Here is a 27,504-nt window from a genome sequence, read left to right on the forward strand (position 1 = left end):
GTCTTAGGCAGAAGGAGAATCAAGACAACTCTAGGAAAGTGAGACATTTCATCTTTGAAGATTAACACAATTTTTAAAACTCACAAAAGTCCTGGGGCGCCTGGGTGGTGCAATCGGTTGAGCATCCAGCTCTTGGTTTCATCTCAGGTCATGCATGATCTCAGAGTTGTGAGACAGAGCCTGTGTGGGGAGTCAGCTTGAAATGCTTTCCCTCCCTCTGCCCCTCTAGCCTGTGCATGCTCCCTCACACTCACTCTCTCTCTAAAATAAATAAACAAATCTTACAAACAAACAAAACAAAAAAACCTCACAAAAGTCCTGTTAGGTTTCCCTACTGATCTCTAATTTTTTTTTAATACACAGTGTAAATATGTACCCGGCTCACATTTTAAGGAATACTGCTCTAGAGAACTGTTTTTCAAGGTGTGAGTTGCAACCCACTGGTGCTTAGTAGATCATTTTAGTGGGTCGTGACCAGAATTTTAAAATATATATAAAATATCAGTATGTTGCAGGGCGCCTGGGTGGCTCAGTCAGTTAAACATCTGACTCTTGGTTTCCGCTCAGATCACGATCTGATGGGTCCTTAAGATCAAGCACCCCTACCCCCTCAGGCTCATGCGCAGGGGGGGAATCTGCTTGAGGATTCTCTCCCACTGCCCCTCCCCCCACTCTCACATGCATGCTCTTCTGTCTCTCAAATAAATAAATCTTAAAAAAAAATTAAGGTGTTGCATGTATATGAGTACAATGTGTTTATAAAATGGGTTTATTATAGTTTGCAGTCAAAAAGTCTGACAGCCACTGCTTTACATTATGTAAAGTACTATCAGAGCCCACACTACATAGCATGCCCAAGATCACAAAACAAATCTGTAATGAAAATGGGATTCAAATCACTTAGAATGCAAGAACAAGTATAAGACTATAGTCTTTGAAATATCAACTGTTCCTCTAATAGCTGTATTCTAAATCCTTACCCACTTAGAGATTCACAATGCATATTAGAAATGACAAATTTGTTTATCTCTTCCCCATCACTCTAAGACTAAACCAAAAAAAAAAAGAATATAGGGGTGTGTGTGTGTGTGTGTGTGTGTGTGTAACCCCACAATAACAAAGAGAATGTTCACTAATATTAATAGAAAGGATCACCAGACATTCAAGGAAGGCCTTGAAACATGAAAGAAAACTAAATAAACAGAAAAAAATGACCCCAAAAGGTTAATTTAGTATATCACTTTGAAATTTCAGATGCCCAGGAGAAAAGACTAAAAGCTTTCAGATTAAAAAAAAACAAAACAACAACAACAACAAACTCACAAAAGAACCAGAAGCAGATATCCATTAGATTTCTTATCAGCAAGAGTGATGCCAGAAGATAATGGGGCTATATCATTCGAATTTGAATGCCAGTCTACAACTGTGTAACTAGCCAACTATCAATAAAGTATAATGATTCAATAAGGGCATTTTCAGACATGCAAATACTTTGAACAACTAGCACCCTCACAACCTTTCTTCGGAAATTACCTGAGGACATAATTCAGCAATAAAGGAAAAAAAGAAATGGAATCCAGGAATAGGGGAATATATCCAGAAAAGCAGTAAAATCCTACAGAGCAACTGAGCCATCTATTAGAACAGGAGGAAAGAAGCCCCATGAGAGTGATGCCTACAGGAGGATCAATCAATGGGATATCTTACTATACGGAAAAAAAACTTGAGAGTATGTCAAAAAGTGCAAGAAAAATAAACACAATTAGAAACTCCAGGAAATACTAAAAAGACTATTTAAGGAAATGTAATTACATTATGTGGCTCTGAAGCCTATACAGTCACACAACATATGCCATGCTAACTGACTTTCGACTTTTAGAATTACAATTTAGAGAAAACTTAATATAATGGTGTAGAAAATGTTACTAAACTTAAAAATGTGAAGATAGCTAAAGTTGAGGGTGAAAAGAGAGGAGAAACCAAGAGGCACCACCTTTCCAAGTTCATTTCCCTCTACTCCCCCTTTTATATCCCATATTCCATTTATGCTGACACCTGGAAGTTTCCTGTTTTATATGCACCGGCTGGAATGCACTCTCTCATCATTATTTTTTAACCCCTTCAGAAGCGAACACAAGACAGAGCCCACCTAAACACTAACCAATGAGAAAAAACTTTAGCCAAAGGATTTCAAGTCTACCAGAACCATTAATGGTGTTTAAACATGACTATATCCCCTGCTATGAGAGAATTAGGGTATTTTAGCCTAATACCATTATTTATAAAACTTCCTTTGTTCTAATTTCATACTTAGCAAGTGTACTAGTTTTAAATTTTGTCCACAAATTATCTGACACTCTTCTCTTCAAAAGGTTTAATTTAATCTCCTCTAAATGTGGGCTGGACTTGGTGACTTGCTTCTAGGGAACAGACTCAGTATTGCATTAGTGAAGCTACGTGACTTTCAACTCTAGGTCATAAAAGGGAGGCTATGTGACTTGCAAGACGGGTTCTTCCTAAAAAGAACCAGGGTCACACGAGGCCTCAAGGTTCATAGAATAAACTGTTAGAGAAAAATAATACCTATGTAGTTGAGGATATAGTCTGGTTGATTACACTAATTCATCTGATATAAGCAAACTTTGTGAAAATTTTTGAAGATCTAGAATCTTTATGAAAATGTGGTAAGGAAGTTTTACACTATACTCTTTGGTGTCAGTTTATGAAACTTATTTAGGAAGACTGTACCACTAAGTAAAGATATCTTTGAGTTAATGTCTGAGGCTATTCCTCTGTCTTATACACTCAGATAAATGGTTTCTTTTTATCATACACAGTACAAATATAAATTAACCAAGTTCATGACATAGTAATAAATGCCAGTTTATTAATTTAGGATGAGAAATCATTCCTCAATGTACTATATTAGAATATTCCAGTTATGTATTCCTTAAGCAGGCCTAAAGAATCAGCCAAATCATAATCAGAATGATGTTTGGTGTTTTAATTTTCTAATGCTTACTAATAAATTATCCCAAATTTAGTGTCTTAAGACAATAATTATTATCAGTTTCTTTGGGTCAGAGATTCAGAGAGAACACAGCAAGGACAACTTATCTCGACTCCATGATGTCTTAAGGCCTCAACTAGAAAACTAGAAAGAGGTGGAATCCTGTGAAGACTAAATCACTCATATGTCTGATAGTTAATTCAGGCTTTTGACTGAAGGTCTAGCTGGGGCTAGTGCCAGAACCCCCCCATGTGGCCTCTCCATGTGAGTTTCCTCACAATATGGTGACTGAGTTCCAGGGTAAGTAATTTGAGAGGTCGGTCTAACAAAAGACACGAAAGACTCTTATGAAGAAAGCTAAAAACTTTTATGAAATATATAAAAGATAGGGCGCCTGGGTGGCTCAGTTGGTTAAGCGACTGCCTTCAGCTCAGGTCATGATCCTGGTGTCCCTGGATCGAGTCCCGTATCGGGCTCCCTGCTCAGCAGGGAGTCTGCTTCTCCCTCTGACCCTCCCCCCTCTCATGTGCTCTCTCTCTCTCATTCTCTCTCTCTCAAATAAATAAATAAAATCTTTAAAAATATATATATATAAAAGATACAAATAACAGAGATAAACCATTATTATGAATGAGAAGACTCAATGTCTTCCCCTATGAATATACAGGGAATGCAATTTGGATTGCAACATGACGCCGCAATCAATCAACAGGGTGTTTTGTTGGAACTTGAAGAGTTGCTCTTAAAATTCATCAGGAAAAACGAAGAGCCAAGAAGAGCCAAGATGATTTTTAAGATGAAGGAGAGAAAACTAATCTTACTATATATAGTAATTAAAACTACATGATTTGGGGCAGGAATAGATAAAAAGACCACTGGAAAAGAAAAAATAAGGTAACTTGGGACATTCTAGTGTAACATATACAGAAGATTAATATATAATAGAGTCGTTTTTTTTTCAATGTCAGTTGTGAATTTTAATTTAAAAAATTATGCTAGGACCACTGACTATTCATAGGGGAAAAAAAATTAGATCCCTCCCTCACACCATTTATAAAAATTAATTCCAACCAGAGAACTAAAAGACCAAATGTGAATAGGAAAACTATAAAACATTTTATTTTATAACCAACTCTGGACTGGCATCCAGAATGCAGAAAAGAACATCTACAAATCAATAAGAAAAAGACAAATCTACAGAAAAGGGCACATGAAACATAAATGACCAATAAACATGAAAAGACATTCAACCACACTGGAAAGCAGAAAAATATAAGTATATAAAAACCATATATATGAATTTATGTATGAAATGCCATACTATCATTTCATACCCATTGCATAAGAATGACAGAAAGTGTGGCCAACATTTCTGCTTCCACCAGACTATCATTCCCTCTGTAAACTACTAAAAACTGGACAAAATATGTGAAATAACTGCTCTCAGATGCTGAAAAACAGGCAATATGGGACTGTGATCCCTGAGAGAACTAAAACAGAGTGAGGCCCACAATCATACCAGCTCTCTGTTAGTACTTTCCACACTGCACCATAGGGAGAAGCCTCAAAATAGCAAGCAGCCTTACTGAGCTAAATAGTAAGTGGAGATCAGGGTTAATGAGGTGGCTGGAATTTACACATTAAAGTACTAGAGAGAAAGGAACTATAGAGAAGGAATTTCTATTTTTCTATTTACAGTTAAGTGATGATACAACTTTTTTATTCTGCTTACATAGCAAGTCTTTTCTAAGAAAAATTTTTAAGAGCGAGCAAGACACAGCACATGCACATGTGCTGGGGTGGGGAGGACAGAGAGAATCCCAAGCAGACTCTATGCTGTGTGTGGAGTCTGACTTGGGGCTCGATCTCACAACCCCAAGATCATGACCTAAACCAAAACCAAGAGTCAGAAGCTTAACTTACTGAGCCACCCAGGCACCCCAGCAAGTCATTTTTGAATATAAAACCAACCTTGGATTCTGGCATGAATCCTACATGATCATGATATATCATCCTATTTATATGCTGTTAAATTCAATTTACTAATATTCTGTATAACATTTTTGCATCTAAGTTCATAAGGGATATTGGTAATTTCATTTTCTTATAATGTCCTTGTCAAGGTTTTTAATTAGGATTCAATGAATAGGTATAAGACTTGTTCAGATTTTTGTTTCTTTTTGTGTCAGTTTCAGAAAGCTATTTATTAAGGGATTTTCCCAATTCCTTTTTCGAATTTATTGGCATAACTATATACTTGAAAGCTATAAATTCCTAGGAAAGAGTAAGGTACTAATTATTACTACAAAGGAAGCTAAAATTTTAGCCACAGGAAGTACAACTTCTAGCAAGACAAGGTAAAAAGCTCCACCAGAACTCTGCCCAGGGAAACAGATGAAAATTATTTTTAAAACAAACTTTGGAAGCCTCTGAAAATGGTCCTAAGGCAAAAAGCAAATGAGGAAACATCTATCTAAGAATAATTATGAAAATTTGTTAAGAACAACAAGAATGTGTGGTATTTGAACAAAGATAGCTACCTGCCTCTCTCCTCCCAGCTTAGCTAGGCAGAAACTCCACTCTAGAGATGTGCAGCCAAGCACACAAGGATCCCTTTACCACCAGCTCCCTGTCAGATAGCTTTCTTCAGGTGAGGAACTCTAACCCTGCCCATAACTATCTATTACTGAGACTAAGTTCTGGGCCAGTGCAGTTGAGAAGAGGGGCCCCCTTCTTTTGCCCAACTCCTGGGATAGAGGCTCTATTTGGTACAGCACCACTGAGAATACTGGGGCTGCCATTACCTTAGTTCTGGTCTATAAAGGTGGTAGTTCCATGCTGGAAGAGGTAAGCCAAAAGATCCAAAAAGATCTCAAGCTATTGCTCCCTCTCCATCTCCTGCTCAGCTCCTGAAGTGGGGTGTCACTCAGAGAGAAACATGACATTGTCCCTATCCCCACCCAACTCTGGAAGCTCTAACTCAGAAATTTTGCTGGGGGGAGAAGCAAACCATAAAACAGCTGTTAAGTCTCTTCCCAAAGGTACTGACTTCTTTTCTAACAGAGCATAGAGAAGTTCAAGGTTAGGGGTGCTCTCAAAAAACGTGGGAGTTGTGGTGAAAGGCAATGGGAAGATTTATAGATTCAATGAGGAAACAGGCTTTAGCCAGGTAGTTTACAGGAGAATACCAGGAAAAGAAACAGCTCGGAGGAGCCCTCCTGGTGTCAGAACAAATATCAGACACTGACCTCAGGAACTATTCCTTCAAAGGAGCCTGAATTTAACTGGATTAGTCAGAAAAAATTAGAAGAACAATTTATGCCCCAGAGCATTGTTGAAAACAATTAAATAAGCTGGAAGTCACTGGAATTTAAAGTTGGGGGTGTAGTTAGGAAAACACAGAGAGACCTGTCCAAAGCATATCATCTCAGGGTGTTTACTGGCATGCCTAAAGCTGCACCTCTCCGAGGAACAACATTAGACCAGTCACTAAACAAAAAAAACAAATAACACCACCTCTGAGGGGTGGGGCCAGTACCCAGCACTGTGTTGCTATAATACATTAAATACATTATCTAAAATGTTCAGTTTACAACAAAAAAGATTATAAGATATGCAAAGAAACAGGAAAGTATGTCCCATATACAAAGAAAAAAAAAGGGAGGCAACAGAAACTGCCTGTGAGAGCAACCAGATGTTGGATTAACAGAAAATGACTTCAAAGGAGCCATTATATATATTCAAAGAACTAAAGGTAACCACGACTAATGAAGTAAAGAAGATGTGATTATGTCACATCAAATAGAGAATATAAAGAGACAAAATTTACCAAAAAAAAAAAAAAAGAGAGAGAGAGAGAAAGAGAGAAACATGAAAATTCTGCATTAAAAAGTACAATAACAAAATGAAAAATTCACGAGAAGGACTCAACAGTAGATGTGAAATGGCAGAAGAAAGAATCAGGGAAGTTTGAAGATAAACTGAAAGAGATTATAAAATCTGATTAGAGAAAAAAAGGTGAATAAAAATGAACAGAACTTTAGAGATCTGTGGGATGCCATACAGTATACCACATGTACATAATAGGAGTACTAAAATAAGAGGATAAAAAGGAGCAAAAAAAAAAAAACAAAACAAAACTGAAGAAATAATGACTGAAAACTTCCCAAATTTACTGAATAACGCTAATCTACATACCCAGAAAGCTCAAACAAACTCTAAGGAGGAAAAATCTATGGAGATTCCCAGCTACACCGTAATAAAAGTGCTGAAAGTCAAAGACAAGGAGAAAATCTTGAAAGCAGGAAAAGAAAAACAACTAGTCACTTACAAAGGTTAAGATTAACAGCTGACTTCTCAGCAGAAACAGCAGAGGCTAGAAAACAAAGTAACGTATTCAAACTGCTCAAAAACAAACAAAAAAACCCAAAAAACAAAACAAAAAAACCTGTCACCAAAAATCCTATATCCATCAAAGCTATCTTCCAAAAATTAAGACATTTCCAAATAAACAAAAACTGAGAGGCTACCCAGTCTGCCTTACAAGAAACACTGAAAGAATTCCATCAGGCTGAAAGCAAGTGACCACAGAAAGTAATTCAAATCCACACACAAAAAACAAAGAACTTCAGTAAAGTTAATTATATAATTATAAAAGGCAGTATTAATAGTATTAATGCATACATTTTCTTTTTTCTCTTAACTGATTCAAAAAACACTGTATAAAGTAATGTATATACAGATACATTTATATATACACTTACAGATATATATATACACACCTCCATACATATATTTATATATACATATATACATATTTATATATATAATATATATATAACATATAATATATATAATATATAACATATAATAATATGTATATAATAATATATATATATATATATATATATAAAAATAAGATGTTAGGTCATTACCATATAGAAATGTAATACATTTGCCAATAACAGCACAAAGGAGGTAGGTGGGAGCAAACCTGTACTAGGTTAAAGAAATAACTACTGATGGTGAAGTAGTAACTACAACAATGTACTGTTGGGTCTGTAACATTAATAAATGTAACTGAATAACAATAATGCCTTAAAAAGGGGGAAAGGAAATAGAGGAATATAAAAGTAATGTGTCCGGGCACCTGGTGACTCAGTTGGTTAAGTGACTGCCTTCGGCTCAGGTCAGGTTCCTGGAGTCCCGGGATCAAGTCCCGCATCAGGCTCCCTGCTCAGCGAGGAGCTTGCTCCTCCCTCTAACCTTCCCCCCTCTCATGTACTCTCTCTCTCTCTCATTCTTGCTCTCTCAAATAAATAAGTAAATAAATCTTTTAAAAAAATAAATAAAAGTAATGTTTCTATATCTCATTGGCACTGAGCTAATATAAATCTGAAGTTGATTCTATTAATATGTATATAAGCCCAAGAACAACCACTAAAAATAAACACAAAAAGATGTAGTAAAAAAAAAAATCATTAAACAAACTTAAATGCTTCTCTGAAAAATATTCACCTAATAGTAAAGAAAGCAGAAAAGGAAGAATATAGCAAAAAAAGGACACAAGACGTAGAAAAAAGAAAAGTAAAATGGCAGGCATAAATCCAACTATATCAAAAAATAACATTAAATATAAATGGAATAAACAATCCAATCAAAAGGCAGAGATTTCATATATAATAAAGACCTAACAGTATGCTGTCTCCAAAATATAAGCCATGGATTCAAAGACACAGGTAGACTGAAAGTAAAATGATGGAAAGTGATATATCATGCAAATAAACACAAGAAGGCTAGAGTGCTATACTGGTATCAGATAAACAGATTTTAAAACAACAGAAAAAATTATAGAGATAATCATTTTATGATAAAAGGGTTAATTCATGAATAAGATGTGACAATTATAAAAATATGTGCACCAACTAAGAGTTCCAAAATATATGAAGCAAAAACAAAAGTGAAGAAAGAAATGTATAATTCAACAATAACAACTGGAGACTTCAATATCTGACTTTTAATAATGGATAGAACTAGACAGAAGATCAAGGAAATATAAGACAACACTATAAATCAACTAGACTTAAAAGACTTCTATAGAACACTACAGAATTTATATTTACTTTAGAATACTCACCCCAACATCAGCAGAATATATATTCTTGCGTACACATGGAAGTCTCCAGGAGAGACCATATGCCAGGTCATAAAACCAACCTCAAAACAATTAAAAACAGAAATACTACCAAGTATGTCCTCGGACCATGGTAGAATGAAATTATAAATCAGTAACAGAAAACAAATTGGGAAACTCACAAATATGTAGAAATTAAACCATAGACACTCCTTAATAACTAATGTATCCAAGAAGGTGTCAAAGGAAACTCAGAAAATACTTTGAGACAAATGAAAATGAAGACACAACATACCAAAACATATGGGATGTAGCTAAAGCAGTTTAGAAGGGAATTTATAGCTGTAAATGCCTATAGAAGAACAAATAAAGATCTCAAATCAATAACCTAACTTTTGCAATTGCAAGTGATCCAGAATAGCCAAAACAATCTTGAAAAAGAAGAACAAAGTAGGAAGACTCATATTTCTCCATTTCAAAATGTACTACAAAGTGACAGTAATCAAAACAGTGTGGTACTGATGAAACAACACAATATAGATCAGTGGAACAGAACTGAGAGCCCAGAAATAAAACCATGTACCAACTGATTTCAACAAGGGCCTCAAGATCATTTAATGGGGAAAGCATATTCTTTTTAACAAATATGCTAGGACATCTGAATAGCTACATGCAAAAGAATATATTTGAACTGTTACATCACATCCCATACAAAAATGAACTCAAAATGGGTCAAAGACCTAAAAATGCAAGGGCTACCCTATGTAATTCTTAGAAGAAAACATAAAGGTAAACCTTAATGACCTCAGATTTGGGAAAGATTCTTAGCTATGACACCAAAAGCGTGAGGAACAAGAAAAAAAAAGATTATTTGGACTTTTATCAAAACTAAAAACGTGCACTTCAAAGAATACCATTAAGAAAGTGAAAAGACAAAGGGACTTGTATTAAAATATATTAAAAATTATAATAATTAAAAATAAAAATTAAATTAAAAAATAATTTAAAAAATTTTTTTAAAATTTTTGAAAAAGATTTTATTTATTTATTTGACAGAGAGAGACACAGCAAGAGAGGGAACACAAGCAGGGGGAGTGGGAGAGCGGAGATGCAGGCTTCCCGCAGATCAGGGAGCCCGATGCAGGGCTCGATCCCAGGACCCTGGGATCATGACCTGAGCCGAAGGCAGATGCTTAACGCCTGAGCCATCCAGGTGCCCCAAAAATTATTTGAAAAACTTGAAGACAATTCAATTAAAAATGGGCAAAGGATCTGAAGTGCCATTTCTACAAGATACACCAAAGACCAAAAAAGCACATTAAAAGATGCTTGACATCATTAGTCATTAGAGAAATGCAAATCATAACCACAAAAAGATCATACTTCATATCTATTAAGATGACTATAATAAAAAAGTCAGAATAACAAGTGTTGTGTGGGTATGCGGAGATCATAACTGGTGGTGGGAATGTAAATGGTGTGGCTATGGTGGAAAACAGTGAGGCAGTTCCTCAAGCAATTAAACACATAATTACAGGGTGTCTGGGTGGCTTAGTCGGTTAAGCGTCTGCCTTCAGCTCAGGTCATGATCCCAGGGTTCTGGGATCAAGTCCCGCATTGGGCTCCCTGCTCAGCAGGGAGTCTGCCTTTTATAGCAACTTTATTCATAATAACCAGAAGGTAGAAACTCAAATGTCCATCAACTGATGCATGAACAAATAAAATGTGGTGCTAAAGCCATACAATGGATCATTACTCAGCCATAAAGAGAATGAAGTACTGAAACAACTACAACATGGATGAACCTTGAAAATATGCTAGATGAAAAGAAACCAGTGGTATAAAAGACTTACAAAAGACTATATACGATTCCATTCATATAAAATGTCCAGAACAGGGAAATCTATAGAGACAGAAAGTAGATTAGTGGTTGCTTAGGGAAGGGGATGGATGAGATAAGGAGTAATAGTTAAGTAGTATGGCATTTCTTTTTGAGATTATGAAAATGTTCTAAAATTGACTGTAGTAATGGTTGCACATTACCTGTACATATACTAAAAGCTACTGAACTGTATACTTTAAATGGGTGAATCATATGGTATATGAATTATATCTCAATAAAGCTGTTAAAAAATTTTAGTTCAGTCCTGGTCTCTAAAATATTTTCCTATCAAATATGCAAAACATTAAAGTTTAAAGCATTAAAAGCAAGTAAAAGTTTAAAGATCAGTTGTGATTTAAAGGTCAAATGCCACTAACCAATAATCATAAAAACTTCATTCTACCACAAATGTATACACAACACATGCCTAGGATACCCCTGTTTTGTCTTTATGCCATCTATACTAATTTATATGGAACATGTAAATGAAAACACAAAAACCACCACATAAAAGGAGAAAGAATATTTTATCAATAGGGCTATATAGGGTTGGTTTAAAAAAAATTTTTTTTTAAAGATTTATTCATTTGAGAGAGAGAATGGGAGAGCACGAGAGGGGGGAGGGTCAGAGGGAGAAGCAGACTCCCTGCTGAGCAGGGAGCCCGATGCGGGACTCGATCCTGGGACTCCAGGATCATGACCTGAGCCGAAGGCAGTCGCTTAACCAACTGAGACACCCAGGCGCCCTAGGGTTGGTTTTAATAACGGTTCACTGAATAAAAAAGAATACATTCCATAAAGTAAGATAATTTGGAGTTTTCCCTTATAATGGAGTTTTGCTGGTATGTTCTCAAATTCATGTTACCAGAAAATCTAGTTTATATTCATTTCTCTTAAGACCTCAAATACCAAATAGAAGAACAATGCAATTTTAATATATTATCATAAAACCTTTCTTTTCTTGCCCATTTTCATAAAAGTCAATATGATAAACTAAACTTAAGGATAACCAAATTATTTCAAATTGTTCATTGTTAACCCTCTATTTTAGATCTAAGAATAGTTTAAGGTATCAAGTATAATTTGTAACAGAAATAAATTTTATAGGTATAATTTTCCTTAATGGAAAAACCTGTCATATTTCCAATTACTGCTGCTCACATTTTTGAAATCTAAAGTAGGATCTTATATAGGATTCATGCTACAAATTATAGAACAAGCACCGTATCATAGCAACCCAGCAATACCACTACAGTGACACGCTGAGGATGCAATCCAAGATTCTAATTTAAGAAACTGGCACAGAATATAGGACATGTAGCTTTTTTTGGCAATACTCCTAGAACATTAATAACTAAGACTCTAAAATCATTTTTATTTGAAACTTTAGAGGATCAAACTATTATAAAGAAACAATAGAAACATTTATTAACAAATGATTCACAGGAAGGCAAATAGAACTTTGTTAAGGATTTATGATTTCATTAAAATTGAAAAATGGTTGGAAAAAACTAGAGGCATCACCTTTTAGGAAATATGAACACATGCATCCTACCAATTTGATATCATTATCAAATGATATACATTATCAAATGTATATCCTAATATACAAATATTGTTTTAAGAAAACTGCTAGAATACTATCTAAAACTTTAGAGAATATTTCTATGCTTTACTCCATTACTATTCAAATGTGAATACATCCACAACTATTGCATTATAGAAGAATAAGAAGGCACTGTTTGATTTTTATCTCAAAAAAATTAACTTTGTTATCTTTTGTCTTTGAAAACAACTTCTGATAAAGTAGAAAAGAACAAGAAATGAGGATGAGCTAATGGGGCTTGTTATATGAATTCCCTGGAATGTAGAAACTTGGACTTTTGGAAGTAGAATATTGAAAAACACGCTCTTGAGAGAGTACAGGCATATTAACTCATTTCATTGCACTTCGCAGATACTGCATTTTTTACAAATTGAAGGTCTGTGGCAACCCTGCATTGAGTAAGTCTATCGGCACCATTTTTCCAACAGCATTTTCCAATAGCTCACTTCATGTCTGTGTCATATTTTGGTAATTCTTGGAATATTTCAAACTTTTTCATTATTTTATTTGTTATGGTGACTTATGATCAGTGATTACAACTTTCTGAAAGCTGATTAGCATTTTTTAGCAATAAAATATTTTTAAATTAAGGTAGGTACTTTTTTTTTTAGATATAATGCTATTGCACACTTAAAACACTACAGTACAGTGTTAATATAACTTTTATATATACTGGGAAATCAAAAAATTCATTTGACTCACTTTATTGTGATATCTGCTTTATTGTGGTGGTCTGGAACCAAACCTGCAATATCTTTGAGATATGCCTATAAATGGAATATCTGTGTCATCTGCTTAATTCAATGTTTTTTGGTTTCTTTTTTCTGTGTGATAAATTATGAAACACTGTTTTTGCTTAATTCAATTTGAATATAAAATCTATTATTCATTAAATAAAACAGGTTTTTAGAAGCATTTTGTTTCTCATTTGGAATTTTTGGGGAACAAGAAGTATTAAACAAATCTTTACAGATCAATGCCTCTATAGCTATTTTCAGTTTTGATGACTGTGATGAAGTTCCATCTGGCAACTACTCCTCCTTGTGACTCCTAAGAAACACCTGCTACTGTGTTAAGGAAAGGGATTAACAACTTAACAAGGTTGTTCAAGTCTCTAGAACAGGCCCAAGGTCTACAAATACTCCCACTTCCCCCCATAGATGGGCTTCAGGGTGGTAGTGAATCCAAGAACCCTAAAATTATATATACAATATTGTATATGATATTTTCTGAGAAGATGATGCATTTCTTTAATCAGGTTTTCTAAGAGATCCATGTATAACCTCCCTAAAATTAAATATCAGTGTTCTTAGAAATTATTTCCTCTCCTTTTAATATAAGGAATTTTTTAATCAAGGTTTAAAGTAATTTGATTTAGTATTTCCACATATAAAAACTTTATTCAGAAACAAATCTAAATTAATTTTAATTTTTTCCTTTAAGAAGTATACTATTTCTAATATTCAATTAAATAGTGGGTTACATGCAGAACAACATACATTATATGATCCCACTTAATGGGAAAATATAGAAAGATACTCAAAATTTTAAGAGACGTTTCCTCTGGGGGTTTTTATTTTCTATCCTTGTAAGATTCTTTTTTGACTTGATTTTAACAGTGAAGTCTGTAAGTTTTTATAAAAATAATAAAACCACTATAAAGGAAATAGGGTAGTTAAGAATATGACATATCTTATGGCATAGTCTTTAAGTGAGTTTATTTTAGAAAACCATGAAAACTGAAACTCACTCATGACTCACAGCAAGTATTGTATCCTAAAATAGTCATTCCTATTCCACAGAAGCTACTTTTCTAGACCTTAAAAAAAGAAAAAGCAGTTCTCAAAATACCAAAATATGGTATGTGTAAGGTCATCCATGTGGTCGAAATTAAAAACAGGATATCAAAATATATGAAAGACCAAAATCAGTGCCTAGGTACTTGGTAGCTAGGTAAAAGCTGGGTTATTTTTAAGTTTCCTAAATGAATGATAGAAATTTCCTCTGAAGGAAACATGACTATTAAAACTAAATGCCCCTTAAAAGGTGCATTGTTACATTTACTACTTTATTTCCATTTTGAATTCAAATTTGGGCTGGTTCATTCACTGGAAGGACAACCGTATGTGGAAAACTACTTAAGCAGATGACATCGTCCAATTTGTTTTTCTAGAGGTTTTATAGGAGAATAAAATCAGTAAAGCGACAGATGAATTAGCCCAACTGACTTTTATATCCAAGTCTTAGTTATTTTGCCTCAATTTATTTCCTCCCTCAAATTGGGAAATAATGATCAGAAAGACTATGCTAATGTGGTCACAAATATAAGGGAGACTGAAATATACACAGCATTTCCAAAAGAGAGGGAAAAATAAGTAGAGTCTGATCAGTTCCTGATATTCCATAATAACTCATTAAAACTGCTAATTATAGATTATAACTTTAACTCCAAAACATAAATCTAGCTCTGACAAAAGTGCTGAGTGATTAAAAGTTCACTTCATCTTGTGTCTCAGTACTCATTCATAAAACAAATGTTAAATGTTCTCCAATGAAAATTTTACATTACTTAAAAAAGGGAGGAACAGTGCTAAAAGGAAGACACCAAAGAAGATCAATTATTTTTATATCAACACAAGTTAAGAAATAAAAATCCTCTGCATTGAAGATTCTTAGAAAAATGTTCAATAGTGGTCTACTTGCCCAGGACCTAAAAGAAGTCAGTATCTTGACAAGGTTCAATTACTATTATTTCTCCTTTGTACTGTTAGGAAATAAGGTATTAATATTGCTTTAGTGCAGGCAATACACATCTTCAGTTTAATATTATAGAGGAAGAATCAAAAACCAACTGAAAAGATACTGAGCTACATATGACCTGCACAAACATATAACCTACCCGTTTTTGTTTCTTCATCAAAAAAATGCTAAATTTAGGGTTGTATGTAAACATTATGGGACTCAGTTATAAGTCAGTATAAAATTGTGAATCACTGCATGACACAAAATGGTGCTTTTCTTTAAGTCAATCTAATAGTTTTTGCTTCATTATTTCATTCAATAAATAATAAAACCAAGAACTGATTACCTAAATACTGGGGAAGAAGATACAGATCTCAGTCTTGGAGCACTTAACTTACACTCTAAAGGCAGAAAACAAATAAGTAACTCTAACCTTACTCATGCACTTCTCCCAACGTATTTTGTGATGTCCCTCATACATACACCATCTGGTAGACACAGACATTCCACTGAATAGTGAATAGATAATCCCAATTTGGCCAGAAGACCAAGTAGCCAACATCACAAACTATGACCATTTTCTAAAAGGCAAACTTGAAAATCTTCTAATTAATGTTTAGAAGTCACAGAAATTACCAAATGGGTACTCCATGATTCATGCTTCCAAAAGAAATCTATTTGATATTCTTCCTTGGGTTTCCAAAAGACATCTCAAACTTCAAATTTCCAAAATTCAATTCTGGATTTTCCCTCTGTATCTGGTTCCTTATTTAATGAATTCCTTCTCAGTGGTGGTAGACCTACCCACTCAGTGGTCCAAGCTAAAGCACCGGAAAATCACCCTTGATTCCTACCTTCCTTCTCCACCTCCCCTCAAATAATTAACAAGTCCTATCTAAGATATATCCCAAATACATCTTTCTTTCCATTTCAACTACTACCACCCCTAGCCCAAGTCATGCCATGTCTCACCTTGCCCTAATAAAATAATCTCCTAATTGGTCCTCCTCCTAAAAATCTTGTTCTGCTACAATCCATTCTGCACCTGACAGCTAATGATGAATTTTTTTTCTAATTGTCAAGCTTCCTGAAAGAGATGTCCATACTTACTGACTTGACTTTAATAATTTCCATTCATTCCTCACTTTACAGAAATTTCAAGTCTATCAACCCTCAGAAATGCCTCTCAAGTCACCAATGTTAGACTACCAAACCCATGGAAACTTTTCAGCTCTTATTTAACTTGTCAACAGCTCCTTTCAATGTTACTAGTTCTCCACCCTCATTTTTTTAAAAAAAGATTTATTTTTTGTGAGAGAGAAAGAAAAAGAAAGAATGTGCACACGCACAAGCAGGGGTGGGGGAGGGGCAGAGGGAGAAGCAGATTCCCCGCTGACCAGGGAGCCTGATGAGGGACTCGAACCCAGGACCCTGGAATCATGACCTGAGCTGAAGGCAGACACTTAACCAACTGAGCCACCCAGGCACCCTTCACCCCCATTCTTAAAGATTCTCTTCCCTTCACTGCCTTGTCTCTCCTCTTACCTGTCTTCCTTTGGCTTCCACTCAAGCTGTCTCTCTTGCCTTGAGATTACCCCCTTTCCTCTAATCATCATCTAAATGATGGTTCCTTGGCCTCTTCCCTTTCCACACATTTTCAGTGGTTGCTTCTACTTGAACCATTTCAAATGCCACCTTTAATCTAAAGATTCCCAAATTGTTCTCTCTAGCATAGGTCTTTCCATTTAGCTACAGAACCAAATATCTAACTTCCTACTAGACAGCTTCACTTTGATTTCCCAAAGGCACTTCAACTTGTCCAACAAAAAAACATTTTCCCCCAAATCTGATCTTCCTCTCTTTTTCCCTTTCAGTAAATTGCTATCAAGTCTCTAGTTGCCCGAGTTAGAAATCATCATTGGTTTCTCCCTGTCACCAAGTCTTGCCTTAGACGAGGCTACCTTCATCTCGTGTGAATTACTGTGCCAGCATCCTAACTAGTGCTCCTTACTCCCCCATCTCCCAATACACTCTTCATGCTACTATCAGGAGTAAACACATCGGGCGCCTGGTGGCTTAGTCGTTAAGCGTCTGCCTTCGGCTCAGGTCACGATCTCGGGGTCCTGGGATCGAGGCCCGCATCGGGCTCCCTGCTCGGCGGGAAGCCTGCTTCTCCCTCTCCCACTCCCCTTGCTTGTGTCCCCTCTCTTGCTGTGTCTCTCTCTGTCAAATAAATAAATAAAATCTTAAAAAAAAAAAAAGGAGTAAACGTAGCACATAGCATCAAGACTATGCTATAGACCCTAATTGTTGCTTCAGTCTCTTCTCTGATCAGTTCTCTATTACAATATCCTTTATCACAGCCACACAGACTGCTGGCAGGTCCACAAATATGCTACACTCATTCACCTCTGGGCTGCTCATATTGCCCATTAGTTGGACCTCTCAGACCCCATCTGTCTTGGCTGAACCCCTCTTTAAGGTCTCAGTGTACCTGTTGCTTTCTTCAGGAAACTTTCCCTGATTTCTCTCCTTACATACCAAAACCAGATTGGGTCCCCCATACACTACCCTAGCCACTTACTGCTTACTCTTATCATAAAACATGACAGTAATTGAAACAGCCTTACATGTCTAAATTCCCCACCAAACTACAAGCTCCTAAAGACATTTAATTTTTTAAAAATTCATCATTTTATTCGCTTTATTAAGTAAAGCTTTAATCTCTAAATTTTAAGCACTATGACCACCAACGAGAGGAAAATATTTCTGTACCAGATTTTGAAAGCAAAGTATTATCTAGTTTTAACAGCAGGCAAACAAAATTTTTCCTCTGGCCAATTAAAAGAATGATAGTGTTAAGTTTTTTGTTTGTTTGTTTGTTTTAAAGCAGATACAGGGGCACCTGGATGGCTCAGTTGGTTAAGCATCTGACTCCTGGTTTTGGCTCAGGTCATGGTCTCAGGTGGTGGGATTAAACCCTGCATCAAGCTCCCCACTTAGCAGGGAGTCTGCTTGAATTCTCTCTCCCTATGTCTCTCCCCCCACTCTCTGTCTCTCTCTCAAATAATTTTTTTTAAAAAGGCAGATACATATTCCTACAGAAATTGTATTTTACTTATGGCTTCAGCAGATGTTTATCATTAGGATAGTCTGTCTGAAACACTCCGTTTTGCTAAATCAAAATTCAGAGTTTACAACAAAAACTGTCTCATCTTTTTTACTTTATTAATTTAAAGGCATGGAATTAACAATGTGTTTAAATAATCACTAACTTGTGATAACAACTGTAATTCTAGATTAACTTTTAGGATTGAGTGTGAAACAAAGGCAAAACCACTTAAAAGAGAAAATGTGTAATTTTTGAAGCCATATTTAAAATTTGATACTTCTGAACTACAAGTTTTAAGTCCAGTCATTAAAAAATTCTTGTTTCAGACATTTAACCCTTTTTTAGGTACTGCCCATACAGTTTATTCATTAACAAAGCAAAATCTGAGAAAACATCTAGGAGCTTAAAAACCCCGTATTTTCTCCCTACATTAAAGAAAGCTTCTCTGATGAAATGACAAGCTATTTATTTTGAACAAGAGTGAAATGGATTCCCAGTGAAGGCTAAACTACAATGACTTCTGTGGTCCCATTCACCACCAGAAGGCTCAACTAGATATAACATCATGGTAAGGTTATAGTAGCTGCAATTAGCATCACCATTCCAGTAGGAGGAGTGTGTTCCCAAGAAATCCCTTGCCTTCAGTGCCCAAGTTAGAAATAGGTTCTCTGAATTTTATGTGAGCCTATCATATTCAGCAAATTACTCCTCCAAAAATCATAATGTGTTTCTTTAGAATTCCTGATCCAAATTGCAGGATCTCTAAAATTCACCAATACTCATTCAAAAAGCCCACATAAACAAATTCCTTCAGGGAAGACTTCAAACAGATACACATAAAAAGTAAATTTGAAACTGCTTATTAGTCAATATCCTGCTCAGACAAGTAGAGTTTATTTTGCATAAACCTACTCTGTCATGTAAAACTCTTTCAGCAAATCATTTAGGTTCCTTGTTACACAATAATGCATTAAAAGTAATTATATATTTAAAATGTGTTCCTTTCATCTCCTTCAAGGACATCCTTATAAAGATTGCAACTCAAATTTAGAAATTACTGCAAACTAATTATTTGAGTTCATTTAATGTTTGTATACACATGTCCAGGTTGGGAGTCAACCCAGTACTATTTTTTTCCACACAAACGTTACACACACCTTTCCTAGCAAGAAATCTATCAATAATGTTACATGTCACTTAAACCAGTCATTTGCAAAGCATAAATACAAGAGGAAACAAGCCTTCGTTTTAAACCTACATTTACTATTTACTGTCATGGTATCAAAAGCCCAGAATTTATTTACTTAAAAACCCTGAACTAGACTTAGGCACAAATACATTAAAATAAAAAAGAAGAGAACCAATCTGCTGATAGATAGCATCAAACATCACTGAACGAACGTCACTGAAAGAAGCACCATCATCAATAACTGGGTGGGGGAAGGGGTGTTAAGGGAAGACAGTCAAAAGACAACAGGTAATTTCTTCGACAAAACAGTTGTTCTAACTACATAATTACATTTACTATGCACAGAATGCTGTATTTGGTACCACAATGGGGTATGAAAACACAGATGACTTCTGCTTTCACATTCTTTCATTCTGGAGAGAGAACATCACTCCCTAAACAAATGAACACTGACTCAAAACAAGAAATCAACAAATACGAGTCTTATTCAAATTGGATAGCAGAAAGGCCAAAAACAAAATAGGAACATGAAATATAAGTGGTACCAGGTCCTTGATGCTTTACCTTCAATAAAAAGCTGTAATCAAGATTAAGATGATAGAAGTAAAAATACTGTGCAAAAAAATTTCTTGTTGCCGAATAAGGCATGACCAAAAATAGTTATATTCAAGAATAGTTCATTTGCTTAATACCTAATATTCAACACATACACTAGTAATATTAGTTCTAAATCTTAAAGAAGCAGAACAATGCTTTTAGTGTATAGCAAATATTAGTTTTATACTCCAAAATTATTGGAATCACCATGTTGCCCTGAATGATGGAATTAAAAACCCTCTATATGTTCTCACTTTTATTTTACTCACTCACAGCTCTAAAATCAGAGAAAAGAAAAACAGACCACAGTTGAGTTTTAATTATGATAACTACAGAAAAGTCCTATAGAATCAGCTCATCATACCTAAAACTCCAGAATCTAACTAACATCCCTTCAGGAAAGCATCTGATTAGCCACAGGGGGCAGCAAAGTTAAGAGAGTGAAAAGTAAATAGCAGGAGGTGAAGTGAGGGCAGGAAATGTTAATAGGCTGGGTAATGAGCCATGAGTATCAGAGAGAAAAGGACAAAGTCTCAATTAATGAATTAAATCAATAGACAGATAATGCTAAATTACTGATTCTCAACCCTGGCTGCACATTAGAATCACCCTGGGAGTTTTTAAAAATACAAATGCCTGTATCATACCTTAGGCCAATTAATTTAGAATCTCTTGAGGGTGGGCCTCGGCATTGATATTTTTTAAAGCTTTCCTCCAAGTGTACAGCCACAGCTGAGAACCAGAGTGCTAAACACAAAAATAAAAATAAGCTAGTCTCCATTACCAGCTTTTTACAATTTAAAAAGTTAAATTTCAAAAATAAAGCACAAAAACCTATTTCCCAAATATATTATTTTTGTTAATAAACTTGTCTTTCTCATCCCAAGAGGTACAAAAACTCATTAAGAACTAATTCATCTTTGTGATTTTATCAAGGAAAAATGTGATTCTTATAAATAAAAATGATTAAACTGATGCAGAAAGACAACTCAAGTTTACTATTTACAGGATAGCGCTCTATCCCAAGGATCACACTATTTTAACTAAATACATTTTAATGCACTATCACTTTATTCAATTAGACACTTCATAAAATAATTCCAAAATTCAATTAAGGATCAGAGGAGGTAATAAAATTGGGGGGAAAAAGAAATTTGACCCTAAATAGGAATTCTGAAGATGTTAAATTAAACTTAATTAGAGGGGCACCTGGGTGGCTCAGCCGTTAAGCGTCTGCCTTCGGCTCAGGTCATGATCCCAGGGTCCTGGGATCAAGCCCCACATCGGGCTCCCTGCTCGGCGGGAAGCCTGCTTCTCCCTCTCCCACTCCCCCTGCTTCTGTTCCTGGTCTCGCTAACTCTCTGTCAAATAAATAAATAAAATCTTTAAAATAAATAAATAAATAAATAAACTTAATTAGAAAATTTTTCCTTCAGGTAGAGGCCAGCAATGGATATTATGTTATCAATTTCTCTAAGAAGTATATCCTAAAAAAAATTTATTAAAAAATAATCTTCCAGAAGAAATTTGACATTACTTTCAGAAACACACCCTAAAATGACAAAAATGTGTTATATCCCTTTGCAAACATTTTTCTTGATATATTCAGATGAATTTTAACTCTCCTTTAGTGCCAACCCAACTACAAATAGGGATTTGGGGTTTAGAGAAATGCTATTAACTTTGAGAAGACCTATAAACCTTAAAAGTTGAGTTAGTAATGTTTCCCCCACCAAAAGAAAGTTAATATAGTTAAGAAACTTCAGATCATGTCAGTGTTCTTGTTCCAGTTACCCTAAAAGACCACATACCTCAGGGGAAAAAAATTTTTTTTTCCTAAAGGTAAGCAAGGCACTTCAAATCAGCATCACTGTTACTGGCCTGGATACCTCCAGTGGGACCCAGTTTCTAAGAATATACCAACAAAGAATCTGAGTGATACTTAGGAGGTTCTTCACTTCCATCTCAAAGCCGGTTTCATTCTGTTCTTTGCCATTTACCGGCTGTCTCTTAGGAGAAATGCACAACTATACAATCTTACCGGTTAATTCAATTACTTTGCTTGGTAAAAATGTTCTAACTACAGCTTTTAATATTTTAAACAGTCTTAACTCTACCTTATTTCCACTTTCACACTGAAAAATGATATAGCTTCACCTTACTTCACATAAATCATATCTGAAAACTGGTTATAAATAAAATCATGCTTTAAGTACACTAGGAAGGTTTACTATTTAAATGAATCCTTCATTAAAAAAATACTCAATCCGGACTTTCAAATATCAAAGAGAATGGGAGCTAACATTCTTTGCCTATTTTTAGATACTTTAATTACATTATTTCACTTAATCCCCACAATCCTGGGGAGATAGAAGGTATTATCCCCATTTTACAGATAAGGAAAACAACTCAGAAAGATTAAAAATTTACCTTTGACCCAGGATTAACCCCAATGACCCAACTCTATCACACTGGATCAAATTTTTATAAAATAGGTTAACAGCAAAAATACTGAAATCATTTGACCTGAGTACCTGTATCAGTTGCAACACCAGATAAATCATAGGCCTGAAACTAAGTTGTTTAAGCCTCAACTTTTTCATTAATAAAATGTGAATGATACTGGTTTCGCACAGAGTTGCTGGGATGACCCAATGAAATATAATGTTTGTAAAAACACACCGAGCTACGGCATGTCAGGCAACAGCATTATCTCAGTAGGCCTGAAAAAGCAAGGGATATCAGATTTAGGAGTTACACCTCTTCAGACTTTCACTTATTATACACAATACTGTTTTATAATTAAAGTATGAAACAACTTGTAAATGCTAAGAATTATATAAATGTAAGGCATCTACTACTTTACCAAGTAAATCCTTCCTGAGACTTAAACAAAATAAGTTAAAACAGGCTGAGAAACTTCCTATTGTGAAGAACAGATTTTTTAATGTTAGAAGTTTCCTAACTGTTGGTTACTAGAGGAAAAATTTAAGGTAGAAAAATTAAGTCCTATACTAACCTAAATTTAAAAACAGAAAAAAATGGTTGATAAAATGCTTCTACTTTTATTTTCGAGTACTTAGTTCTCAGGGGGGAGCTTACAGAATTAACATAACAAGAAAATTTAAAACTGCTTTGAAAAAAAATTTTTTAAGCTATACAATGAGGCAGTTTAATTTTCAGGACCCACATGACAGTTTCTTGTTTTTAAAAAATCCTTTTAACAAGTCTTTTTTATTAAACCCTTTCTATAACAAAATAGTTTCCTCTGAACATTTTCCCTATTAAAATCCTGCAACCTACTTACTAAATGATTTTGCACAAATAAACTTCTTATAGAGGAAAAAGTTGGATTATTTTGTTAATACCTACCCATAGTATGCTTTGAGAAAAATAGCTGGCACCTTTCCAGTTTAGATCCATGTGGACAAAGTGTAACATAAGCAGGTTAGTATAAACACTTGAAAGATCTTGGTTGCCCACAAATATCTGAATCTCTCCACAGGAAGATTATATTTCAGAGCAGGAAGAAAAATTCTCTTTCATACACATACTAAAGGGCTTTCCACTGGTTTTTGTTAAGACCACAAATGGAAAAAACTACTACAGACAGAAAAAGCACACAACTTTGTGGTATCAAGTACACTGCCAAAGTACCATGTGAAGCAACTGAATTTTTTTCAAAAAGCACTTTTCAAGCATTTTGGCATTTGGAGTAAAAGTAGCTCTTATTAGTAGGCGATCCAAGAAGGGTCTTATTTCCACAACTAAATTTGCATAAATTTATCTTGAATACTTAACCTTCCTTTTAAAGAATACTGTATTTTCATGTTAAATATACAGAATTAATCTAAAGTTCCAATTTTATTTTTTCCGTACTAGTGACCAAATACTATAAATAAAACATTCAATGACACCTTCAACTTGTTGAACTATGCACCATGTAATTTAGAGGATTACTGACTCTGCATATTTTTGTCAAGCTTTTAAAAACTGTATTAAAGCTGCATCTCCTAGCTTGATCTACTAATGAAGTTTAATATGCAATTATTTTTATTAAATAAAAGTAAATATCATATTAATAAGGATAACAGTACTAAGGATCCACAATACCTTACTAAAAAGCAAATTTAATAAATACGAAAAACGCTAGCAGCAAACCTTCAATTATAAACAATTTCACAATTTAATGGAAAAAAAATCAATGATATAAAAACATTTTCATTAAATTTACACTTTGAAATCCATGAATAGCAATCCAATGTCCTAATAGGTAAGATGATATTCTTTTATAGCTATGACATCACTCAAGAATTAAAATCTTGGCAATGCCTACCATTGTGGTTTACCATTGACTATGATATGTAAATTTTAACCATTTTTGCATGCTGAACAACAAATGATAAATGCAGCAACACAAGCTACACATATCTTAAAACCTTCTTTCAAAAGCTAGTTGGATTCTGGCTGTGGGATGTCCTTGATTAAAAGCATCCCATGAGGCAGGGCAGTATAGGGTCTGAATGGGGTTCCAAATCTATTGTAGGTCAACTGCGATTTGATCTGGGGTTTTCTTTAGACTCCTAGCCAAACTAAGGCTGGATTCGTAAGTCCAAAGAAAAATCACAGCCAGATTATACTTGAAGGAGATGAAATGGATTGAAAAATCTGAACATGTACCTATTTTAGTAAGGGATCTTTAATTTCCAGGCCTTGCAAACCAGATAATCTAGATTTCTAACAGGTTTTTTTGGTATAAGAATTGTTTAAAGTGTCTAGGAGCATTATCATCTTGTTCCAAGACGATTTCTATCTCATAAAAAGCGAAGACATGAAAATTATGAAATTAAAAGAGTAATGCACAAAAATAAACTAGACCACCAGGAAACATTTTATTAAAAATCCTCTAAACCTCGTGGTAAAAGTAAGTGAGCCAAAAGAAGTGCCAAGTTCTCCTGTAAAGCATTAGGCACGGATACGAATTTGAATTACTGTACAAACCTACATAGTCCCTGGAATCCCTGCTTCGCGAACTAAGTTCCTATCCCACTGCAAAGCAACACTATTAACTCTTTCATACTTCTCCAAATTTACCGTGTATATCTTCTCAGGCAATAAAGTATTTTAAGTCTTTCTATTCTTTGAGTTAACTATACCATTTAAACATAACGACCCAGTAAATAAGACTACACTACTCAGATTTTTACGCTTGTTCCTTTACAAATAAATCTGAAGACAAGCTAACTCCTAACCATTGTTTGCGTTAGGATTGCAAACAGATACCGGTCTGTGTGACAACTGGGAACAATCAATGGGAAGGGGAGGTGAGGAAAGGGTGAGTGAGAGCAGACGCTGGGTAACTGGGAAAGTAAAGGAATAATTCAAAGTGTCTGAAAAGCGGAGGAGGGCCTCGGGGAAGTACAGGTCGGAAGGTAGGGCAGGTAGTTAAAGCCAGGCAGGGAAAGACAAGCCCAGAGCAAGAGGGAAGAACTACCTGGCAGGGCGCAGGAGGAGAGTTGCAATCGCAAGGGCAGGTGAGCGAGCGCGCAGGTGGGGATGGGGGCTGGCATCCTCTAGGATGGGAAGCGTTCAGGTGAATCGGGGAGAAGAAAAGCAGCAAAACTCTGAAGAGCAAACCTGTTTGATTCGGGCGGGGGCGGGGGGAGGCAACGTGGGAAACACGACTCAACTACAAGCCCCAGCGCGGCAGAAGGAAAGCCCGGGAGGAAATGGCTCTGGAGGCGCGGGGGCGAGCCCCTGCGCTCTCCCCCGGGGCCGCACCCTCGGAGGTTACCTTTCAGCTGGGGCAAGGGGTGCAGCTCCGCCTGGCTGCCCTGGCTGCGGAACTGCGACGATCCCTGGGAGCGCTTCTGCCTCTGCGCCTTGCGCACCGATTTCCGGGTGAAGCCGTCCACTTTCTCCGAGGCCGAGATGGCGGCGCTGGCAGCCCCCACCGGCGGCGACGACGACGACATCGCCGCGGCCCTGGCGCTTGGCAGCTTCGGCTGCTGCGTGCACGGAACGGGCAGCGGCAGGAGGAGGAGGCGGGGGAGAGGCGCCGACAGCTCGCGCCCCTCCGCCTCGTCCCCCCGGCCGCGCCGCCCTCCCGCTCCCGGGCGCCGCCGAGCTTCTCCTCGCTGCCCGCCGCCGCCTCACGGCCACATCTCAGTGCCGGGGATTCCGGGTCCCCGCCGCGCGGCCACCTCCCGGGGCTGACGGAGGCAAGGGCGGGGGCGAAGGGGGGTGAAGAAGTTGTTGACTTCGGGCGCGGAGGGCGGGTGGAAAAGAGCCTGAAGTTTGGACAACTGAGGCGAGGGCGCGGGGGTGCGGACGCCAAGTGCGCCTCTCTTCTCTTCAGCCCAGTTCGCTAGCCGGCCGGCCGGCCCCTCACTGTCCGCTGCCAGCACAGCCCGCCCTGCTAGGAGCCTCCTCCCGAGGCGCTGCCATCGCGGGTCCCCTCCGAGTCGCCGCCGCGGTGCCCGCTCTTCCCTGTCAGCGCCGGACCCTCATCTCCCGGGGCGGTTACCCGCCGCCCCGGCTCTGGGCGCGCACACACTCGCTCCTCACAGCGTCTAGCGGTCCGAGCCCCCTCCCCCACGCGCCCTTCCGCCGCCCCCGGAGAACCCCCAGCGAGCGACCGCTACAACTTGAGAAGGTGGAGGGTGCACGCGGGGGGGTGGGTAGTGTGTGTGCGTGTGCGCGCGTGCTAGGGCGCGCGGCCCAGGGGAGGGGCCGCGCGAGGGGTGGGGAAGGAGGAGATTGACTGACAACTTCCGCAGGGTCCCGCCAGCCTCTCCGACGTTCGGGAGAGAGTAGGAGGTGGGAAAACATGCCAGTTCTCTCAGCCAATCGCAGGGCTAAGCGGCAGGAACGGGGTGAGGCGTGGCCTCCTACACGGTCTATTAAGCTGAGAGGTTAGGCTGAGAAATGGGGCGAGGTTGTGTGACGGACTTCTGCCACAGCCAATCGTAAGTGAGGACGGCAAGCGGTGCGCCGCTACGTCACAACAGCGCGATGAATTCTTCTGGTAGAGAGGGGAAGTGCCCCGCCACCAGCAAGCGGATTTGCACGCCTGCGCAACAGCTCCAGGCTATAATTGCTTTTCTGACAGCCTATGAGAAGACCAGACTAGAGTGGGTAGTTTGGAGAGCAAAATGAAGGCCCTTTCCCGTCCCTGTCCCCTCAGTTGGCCAATGAGGAACTGAAGCGACTGATGGGGCTTGAGGTCTGGGA

General features: G+C 37.0%; 1 protein-coding gene across 3 annotated transcripts in view; it reads right to left on the reverse strand.

Moving 5' to 3' along the window:
• The window catches only part of PPP2R5A (protein phosphatase 2 regulatory subunit B'alpha), a 66,747-nt gene extending 39,927 nt beyond the window's left edge, over positions 1-26,820 (reverse strand). The window contains exon 1 of one of the 3 annotated variants that reach the window (XM_006743926.3): positions 26,066-26,820. In XM_006743926.3, coding sequence (XP_006743989.1) covers positions 26,066-26,246 — 181 coding nt within the window. In that variant the 5' untranslated portion in view covers positions 26,247-26,820. Of the gene's footprint in view, positions 1-84; positions 275-25,765; positions 25,857-26,065 lie in introns of those variants that run through there. The other 2 variants (XM_081824839.1, XM_081824840.1) reach the window with 2 other exon arrangements.
• Positions 26,821-27,504: the final 684 nt, after the last annotated feature.

Source organism: Leptonychotes weddellii, chromosome 6 (genome assembly GCF_054177405.1).
Source record: "Leptonychotes weddellii isolate Sample4059 chromosome 6, ASM5417740v2, whole genome shotgun sequence".
Taxonomy (NCBI): Eukaryota; Metazoa; Chordata; class Mammalia; order Carnivora; family Phocidae; genus Leptonychotes; species Leptonychotes weddellii.